This window comes from Cebus imitator, unplaced genomic scaffold (genome assembly GCF_001604975.1).
Source record: "Cebus imitator isolate Cc_AM_T3 unplaced genomic scaffold, Cebus_imitator-1.0 Scaffold73, whole genome shotgun sequence".
In the NCBI taxonomy this organism is placed as follows: domain Eukaryota; kingdom Metazoa; phylum Chordata; class Mammalia; order Primates; family Cebidae; genus Cebus; species Cebus imitator.
The window spans coordinates 6,707,105-6,716,105 of NW_016107388.1; the positions used below are offsets into that span (position 1 = coordinate 6,707,105).

A 9,001-nucleotide genomic window follows, 5' to 3' on the forward strand; every position below is an offset into this window, starting at 1 on the left:
TTTTAGTAGAGATGGGGGTCTCACCATGTTGGCCAGGCTGGTCTCAAATTCCTGACCTCAAGTGATCCTCCCACCTCAGCCTCCCAAAGTTCTGTGATTGCAGGCTTTGAGCAACCATGCCCAGCCATCATCTTTTTTTATCTGAAGTTTTTTTTATTTTTTTGAGACAGAGTTTTGCTCTGTTTCCACACTGGAGTGTAGTGGGACAATCTTGGCTCACTGCAACCTCCGCCTCCTGGGTTCAAGCAATTCTCCTGCCTCAGCCTCCCAGGTAGCTGGGACTACAGGCGTGAGCTACCACACCTGGCTAATGTTTTTATTTTTAGTAGAGACCGGTTTTGCCATGTTGGTCAGGCTGGTCTCAAACTTCTGACCTCAGGTGACCCGCCCACCTCAACTTCCCAAAATGCACTGATTACAAGCATGAGCCATTGTGCCTGGCCTATCTGAAGATTTTATATTAACATTCTGATACTCTTCTATACTCTCCTGATACCTTTCTGTACATATTTTTGACCATAAAGTTTATAATATACATAAGTGGGCATTGTACTGGCCTCTGACTTACTGTCTTATTTACCCTCTTTGGTTTTCCTCCCTTGTCTGTCTGCTTTTTTTCTTTGCCATACAGTAATTCTCACAGTCTCTGCCTTCCATTGCCTGTTCCCTTATTTATGATTATAGATTGGCCATTTCTATAATTTAACTCCAGTTTGTCTGCCATCAGGATGAATTTGAGGGTTTTAGATTTTGATTTGTTTTAGATCGTCCCTTGAGTTCGAAATTTAAGATATTTGTTACGCTTCTATGTAAGTATGTTTTCTACTCTTGTGGTTGGTGCTCTTCTGAGAGTGTATCCTCACACAGTCAAAGCTTCCTGTCTACCCTGCAAACACCTCTTTCCTCCTGGTCTCACCTATCTGCTTTCTTCCAGTCTGACAAAATAAAGAACAAAGATTTGTGCCTTAATTTTAACCACCATAAGTTAAAGAACTCTTTTTAAAGGTAGTATTTAGTATTGTCTTTGTTACTCTCATTATTAATGTTACTTTCATACTACATTAAAGGCAAATGAAGAGTAGTTCTTTTTCATCAATGTGATTATGCCGTCTTTAGAGTCAGTTAAATTAAAATTCCAAAAGAATGACTGCTGATAGCTGTCACAAAGGCAGCTTTGTGGGTTAGTTTGTGTAGATGTGGGCAGCTGTGAAGAAGTTTTAGTTTGGGAATTTTTTTTTAAGTAGTTAGAGCATGGAAATTTTTAAACCTGTTAAAAACTTTAGACAAATTAAATTTAATAGAGTTTAATTGAGCAAAGTATGATTCTTAAATCAGGCAGCCCCAAGAGCCAGAATAGATTCAGAGCAACTCCAGGGCTGCTACATCATCGTTATAACATTTATGGACAGAAAAAGGAAAATGACATACAGAAGCGAAAGTGAGGTACAGAAACAGCTGGACTGGTTACAGCTCAGCTTTTGCCTTACTTGAACATTGTTTGTACAGTGGCTGCCTGTGATTAACCAAAACTGTGCTTGGTACACAGTAGGTTACAGTCTTTTTATACAACCAATTAAGTTACAGTTCACTATGTATGGAGAAACCTTTAAGCTGAGCTTAAAGTATATACAGAGACAGCTTTAATCTAAATTTAACCTTGTAGTTAGGATTTTTTAAATGCACAGACTCTGCATGTAGACACACAAACAGGTAGACGTGACCCGGCATTTTTATGCACGTGTACAGTTCATTGCAGAAAAGGCACTGAAATATTTTGATTGGCTTTACAAATAGCAGAAAAGTTGTAAAACCAAGGGAAAAACCTACTGCGGTATTTCTGCCTATTTAGATTCACAGAAGTCTTCGGGAACAAACACAAGCAAAGTCAGACTTCACGCCAGTGGTGCTGATGGAGATGAAAGTGAGGAAGATCCACCTGAGCATAAGCCAAGCAAACTCAAGAGGAGGTAAGTTGCATGAGGCCCCCCTCACCAGTGTGTGTTAGAGTAAGCATTTGTGTCCGTAAGCAAGTGGTTATTAAATGATTGTTATGTTCACAACACTGGTAATCTTGTAAGAAGAGGCGGGGTCTACTGGTAAGATTCTGAACCTTTGGACCTGGACCTATGGTCAAAGCTAAACTCTGCCACTCACAAACCCTAAGTACATTTACCTCTTTTTTTTTTTTTTTTTTTTTTAAAGACACAGTCTCACTTTATCTTTCGGGCTGGAATACATGGCATGATAATAGCTCACTGTAAACTTGAACTCCTCAGCTCAATCCATCCTTCTACCTCAGCCTCCTGAGTAGCTGGTACTACAGGCATGTGCCACCACTCCTGGCTAATTGTTTCAAATCTTTTGTAGAGACAGGATCTCACTATATTGCCCAGGCTGATCTCAAACTCCTGGCCTCAAGTGATTCTCCTATCTTGACCTTCCAAAGCACTGGGATTATAGGTGTGAGCCACCACACCCAGCCTAAGTACATTTCTTAATTTCTCATCTATAAGATTGGGTTGATGCCTTTTTTATGACCCTTGGGTAGACAGAAGCTAGCATATAATGTATTTGACATTTAGTAGCTATCAGTAGATTCTAACTTTTTTTTTTTTTTTTTTTTTTGAGACAGAGTCTTGCTCTGTCGCCCAGGCTGGAGTATAGTGGCGTGATCTCAGCTCACTGTAACATCTGCCTCCTAGGTTCAAGCAATTCTTTTGCCTCAGCCTCCCTCCAGTAGCTGGGATTACAGGCACGTGCCACCACCCTGGCTAATTTTTGTATTTTTAGTAGAGACGGGGTTTCACCAGGTTGGTCAGGCAGGTCTCAAACTCCTGACCTCGTGATCTGCCCGCCTCAGCCTCCCAAAGTGGTGCAATTACAGGCGTGAGCCACTGTGCCTGGCCATAACTTTTAACTAATAATTATATTCATATTCTCTCTCTCTCTCTCACCAGTTCTAATTTTTTTCAAAAATGTGGGTATATCGTCTCCCAGGCTTGAATTGCTGAAATAGACCAAGCTCATGCTCTCATTGAATAGATAGGAACACAGGCAAACAGGGACGAGTACCTTGCTTAGAGTTTTTCACAATAATGACAGCTTTAAAGCTGGAGCCCAAACCAGCTCTACTTGAAGCAGCGCAATTAATGTTTACCACTGTGAAAGTTGTAAGACTCAAAACAGAATCACTTGTGTCAAATGATGGTAAAATGTAGCCAGGGAAGGCCATGAAAGGAGGGCTCTCGTGCACGATTTGCCTGATAACAGGAACTGTCACAGAAATGTTTCCAAGCCAAAGCATCACACAAGGACAGATAGCTGCTCATACAGGAACATGTGCCTGACACAGTCTCACAGACCCAATCCAAAACTGCAGAGGCCTAACCATAACTCTCAGATTCAAGTTCCACCCAACAACCACTGGCTCTCTTAATCAAAACTCATCAGCTGTTTGTTGTAAGATGCTGCCAGCGCCAGTAGACTAACTTTCTAAACAACTTGCGTGACCTCTTTCCTCAATGAAACTCTAACCTTTTCCATTCTTCTTTGGACATTTCATGAGACCACCTCATTCTGCACTTATGTCCGAAGTTGCAATCCTGTTTTTGTGTTTTATAACCAAATAAAAGTTCTTTTTTGGGTATTCATCTTTACATTTTTTTCTTGGAGGTTTATACCGCTTCTACACATCATTAAACATGTAGAGAATAATGTAAGGCAGGATGTAGTCAGATGTTAATGCTGTAGGTAGCAAGGAAAGTACCTTACTGATACTGAAAGTATCATTACTGAACTTGGAAGTTAGCTGGACACTTCATTTCTCTGACAGGATATGAGGTGCTCGACATAAGACTTTTGTCCTCTATATAGCTTCTAGAAAAACAAGTATGCCTCTACTATGCTCCCTCTATATAGTAGACGTTGCTTGTTAGCTCCCTAGTTCCTACTAGTTACTGAAGGCAAAGATAATGTGTTTTCAATGAGTATAATCTACTTTGAAGGACAAACTTTGTAAGAATTACTTCTCACCATTTTCCTTTACTTGGGATTATGGCTGGGGGTAGTCACTAGTTATTAAAAGATCTCTGATAGATGGATTCTCCTGGGTTACTTAATATCACTCATATCACAATCTTATTCTTTTTAATAATTTTTTTCTTTTAAAATTTTTTTGATAGGATTGATATGTATCAAACGTTTCCTTGTTTTTAAGGGAAACCTTTGGAAAAATCACTTTGGGAGATTTATTTAAGGCTACAGCTTTTACTGGTGTTTTCTAAAGGAAAATGGAGACATGATATTCGTACCATACTCAGGAATAGAAATTATTACTTGACATGGATTAAGACTGGAGTACTTATTACTGTGTGTTCCAAACACTCCTGGGTACTTATCTCATTTGGAAAATTCTTTTTTTTTTTTTTGACGGAGTTTCGCTCTTGTTACCCAGGCTGGAGTGCAATGGCGCGATCTCGGCTCACCGCAACCTCCGCCTCCTGGGTTCAGGCAATTCTCCTGCCTCAGCCTCCTGAGTAGCTGGGATTACAGGCATGCGCCACCATGCCCAGCTAATTTTTTTGTAGTTTTAGTAGAGACGGGGTTTCACCATGTTGACCAGGCTGGTCTCGATCTCTTGACCTCGTGATCCACCCGCCTCGGCCTCCCAAAGTGCTGGGATTACAGGCTTGAGCCACCGCGCCCGGCCCTCATTTGGAAAATTCTAATTAAAGTACTCTTTCTCCTGGTTTCCTGGATTTGTGAACTATGGTTGATTATAGTGATGGGAAGTTTGCCTGGGTCAATTATATTGCTTTTTTAATATTTATCAGAACTGGTGGGCTCTGGTGGTAATGGCTTGTCACTGTTTACCTTTTCTTTATTCATTTAGCCATGAACTGGACATCGATGAAAACCCAGCTTCAGACTTTGATGACAGTGGTTCCCTTCTAGGATTCAAGCATGGCTCAGGACAAAAGTAAGTATTCATTAAAACTGTTGTCTTCCAGAAGTCCTAACCACTTCAGCTATCTTAGAGCACTCTGGTATTCAGATAACTAATAAACGACAATGTGTATAACATTTGAGATGTAGTGATTAGGGCACTTCTTGTTAGAATTGTGGTAGAGATATCCCTGTACATTTGATGTGTTCATAAGCTTTAACTCAGTGGTATTTCATGGTAATCCAGTGTTGTTACTCCATTTCATAGATAAAGCAACTGCAGCTCAAAGAGGCTTTGACTTGGTCAAGATCACATCATTTACTGGAGAGGGAATTTAGGCCCAGCTCTTGTGACTTCTAAGCATGGTTCTCTTCTCACCTAGAGTCTCACATGTGTACATCTGAAAACCATAGTAAGCATGCCATAAAAAGTTGAAATCTGCTCTTTTTAAGAAAGAGTAAAATTCAAACAAACCAAATAACAAGTAAAAAGTAAAACATCTTCCAGTCATTCTCAGATGTAGTTAGTATTTAAAGAGTTTGGCACTTTGGGAGGCTGGAGCATGAAGACTGCTTGAGCCCAGGATTCAAGACCAGTCTTGGCAACATAGAGAGACCCCCATCTCTACAAGAAATTTAAAAATTAGCTGGGTTTAGTGGTACATGCCTGTATTTCCAGCTCTTTGGGAGGCTGAGATGGGAGAATCACTTGAGCCCAGGAGGTTAAGGATGCTGTGAGCCATGATAATACCACTGCACTCCAGCCTGGGCAACAGAGTGAGACTCTCAAAGAGTTTGGCATACAGCCCTCCAAATTCTTGTGTGCTATGACTGTATACATGTACACACATTTTTTGTTTGTTTTTGTTTTGTTTTTTTGAGACAGTCTCACTCTGTCGCCCAGTTTGTATTGCAGTGGCGTGATCTTGGTTCACTGTGACCTCTGCCTCCCAGGTTCTGCCGATTCTCCTGCCTCAGCCTCCTGAGTAGCTGGGACTACAAGTGTGCGCCATCACGTCTGGATAATTCTTTTTGTATTTTTAGTAGAGATGGGATTATACCATGTTGGCCAGGCTGGTCTCAAACTCCTGACCTCAGGTGAGCTGCCCACGTTGGCCTCCTAATGTGTTGGGATTATAGGCATGAGCCACCATGACTGGCCATATATAATACATTTTGGTTCTCTTTGTGTAAAACAGAAAAATGAGGTCATATTATGCATACTCTCCAGCTTTTCTCCTTCAACAATATATATCATGGACACCCATTCTTGTTGGTGGAAACATTTAGCTAATTCTGTAAATGGAGGCATTGTGTTTTATCAATCATCCTAATTAATAACATCTAAATTGTTTCCTAAGATCTAAGCATAATGCCCACAGGTCCCTCCAGATTGTTACAAGTGCCTGCCTTCCTTCCTTAGGGTCTCACTGTATAAACCAGGCTGGAGTTCAGTACTGTTTTAAGTTTCTTCATAGAGATGGGGTCTTGCTATGTTGCCCAGGCTGGTCTTAAACTCTTGGCCTCAAGTGATCCTCCCATCTCGGCCTCCTAGAATGCAGGGATTGCAGGCATGAGCCACCACACCCAGCCCATTTATTCCTTCTTATTGCTGAATAGAAATCCAGTGTATGGATGTATCAAAATTTGCTCAACCATGTAACAGTTAAAGGGCACTTGGATTATTTCTGGCATTTTGCTATTACAGTTAAAGCTGCAGTGCAGGTGCAGTGGCTCACACCTGCAGTCCCAGCACTTTGGGAAGCTGAGGTGAGAGGATTGCTGGAAGCCAGAGGTCAAGACTAGCCTGGGTAACATAGCAAGGCAGAAAATGAAAAAAATAAAATGAAATTTCAAGAATAAATAAAGCTGCTATGAACATTTGTATGTAGAAGACATAAGATTACTCTGGGATTAAATGCCCAAGCATTAAATATAAAGGAACATATGAAGAAGTAGGTATTTGTGTTAGAACGACTAGAGATTTTATCACACATGACATGAAGACTAAACTGAGTAGGTAAGGCTGGCCAAAGACAGCCAGTAATCTAAACCATGACTGTGTTCTTTGATGTTTCTAAGGGTTGAGATTTCAGGTCCTATTTATCTATTTTATAAGTTGTATGAGTACCACTGAGTTAAAGCATATGAGATTTCAGGTGCTACTTATCTATTTTATAAGTTGTGTAAGTACCACTGAGTTAAAGCATATGAACACATAAAATGTGCAGATATCTACACATTAAGTAGATATCTACACATTATAAAGTCAGCAAGAAAGGGACACAAGGAATGTCTCAAAGTTGAATTTGAATTAGTTCAGAAGTACATGTTGACTATTAGAGTTTCTAAAGATTATCAGTTTTTCTCCTTTAGGTATTTCAAGGCAATTATAGTTCTTATAATCAGTAGTTCATATAATCACTTAAGGCCAAGATCATAAAATTTAGCAATGTAAAAAGATTTTTAAATTCTGGCAGGATTTATTACTATGCATATGTAATTTTATTGAGGAATTCTTGGGTAGATTTTGGTAGTATACACTTGTAGAGATCTATTTCTTTTCTTGCCTGAGATTTAACTTAACTACTCTTCTATTTCGAGCACCCAATTCTGCTTAAAAGAGAAGCATAAAATATACTGCTTATTAGAAGAAGTTTATAATATGGCTACAAAGTAAGACCTGACATTTAAACCCAAACTATTCTGGATATTAGAAATGCTAAAGTGTTGGTGACACTTTTAAGTCCCTGATAGTTTGTAGGAGAGGGAGTTAATTGAGGCTTAGTATAATCAAAGGAGGCTTCATAGCAGAGACATATCTTTTAGGACTAGAAAATTTCAGATGATTAAATCAGACATTCTCTTTTTGATACTAAGGTTTGGCTTCTTTTATAAGCTCAGATTGATTTAGATAATTCAGACACATCCAGAAATGTGTTAAAGAGCTTTGACATCACCCCACCTTAAGAAAATTTATATTTCCCTAACAAGGGGATAGGGTTTTCGTTTTTTAACTATTTGTTTATTGCAATCTACTATGTAATTTCTACTTTCTGCTCTATATTAGGTATGTTGCTCTTCCCAACTTTGGTGTCGCACATTTGCTTTAGAATTAACATAAAAGTTAGACCATCAACTCTTCTACAAGTTGAACTTGAATTTGTCATTTTCATAATTTTGAATAGGGAATTAAAATGGTGTAAAAATGAGTGAAAAATGTTAGTTTCATTCTCTTTGCCTATAAGGAAATATAATCCTAGAATTTAAGGTGTGAGTCACTTGTTTTGATCTGGTCACAGATATGGTGGAATTCCAAATTTCAGTCATCGGCAGGTCAGGTATCTAGAGAAGAACATGAAACATAAGTCTAAGTACCTGGACATGCGCAGACAAATAAAAATGAAAAACAAACACATCTTCTTTACCGAAGAGTCAGAAAAACCATTTTTCAAGAAAAGCAAAACTCTGAGTAAGGTATGTATAAATTTTATTTTATACTTGTAGATAGAATCATGTTTTATAAGCTTGACCCCTTAAAATTGTTGTATTCAAATAGGAAGCCTGTTTCTATTAGGCACCAAGGCACATAATTTTTTTTAACTTGCTTCTTTAAGGCATATATTATGTAAACTAAATTTGAAAAAGGGTAAGTCGAGGTAGGATGAAAAGGAAGTATTTGAAAGCTACAAAGTAGCAGTGTCTGAGATGATTTAAAAAATGCAACCTTGGCCGGGCACAGTGGCTCACACCTGTAATCCTAGCACTTTGGGAGGCTGAGGCAAGAGGATCACCTGAGGTCCAGAGTTCGAGACCAGCCTGGCCAACATGGTGAAACCCCATCTCTACTAAAAATACCAAAATTAGCCAGCCGTGGTGGCGGGTACCTGTAATCCCAGCTACTCAGGAGACTGAGGCAGGAGAATCACTTGAACCCGGGAGGCAGAGGTTGCAGTGAGCTGAGATAGTGCCATTGTACTCCAGCATGGGCAGCAGAGTAAGACTGCATCCCAAAACAAAAACAAAAACACAACCTTGCCTATATAGTAACAGACAA

At 39.5% G+C, this 9,001-nt stretch overlaps 1 protein-coding gene across 3 annotated transcripts in view; it reads left to right on the top strand.

The window, feature by feature from the left end:
* The window catches only part of TGS1 (trimethylguanosine synthase 1), a 57,262-nt gene that overhangs the window by 17,345 nt on the left and 30,916 nt on the right, over nucleotides 1-9,001 (top strand). For 2 of the 3 annotated variants that reach the window (XM_017531801.2, XM_017531800.2), the window contains exons 5-7: nucleotides 1,850-1,967; nucleotides 4,892-4,978; nucleotides 8,247-8,421. In XM_017531801.2, the coding sequence (XP_017387290.1) occupies nucleotides 1,850-1,967; nucleotides 4,892-4,978; nucleotides 8,247-8,421 (380 nt within the window). The remainder of the gene's footprint in view (nucleotides 1-1,849; nucleotides 1,968-4,891; nucleotides 4,979-8,246; nucleotides 8,422-9,001) is intronic. The other variant, XM_017531802.2, reaches the window with a different exon arrangement.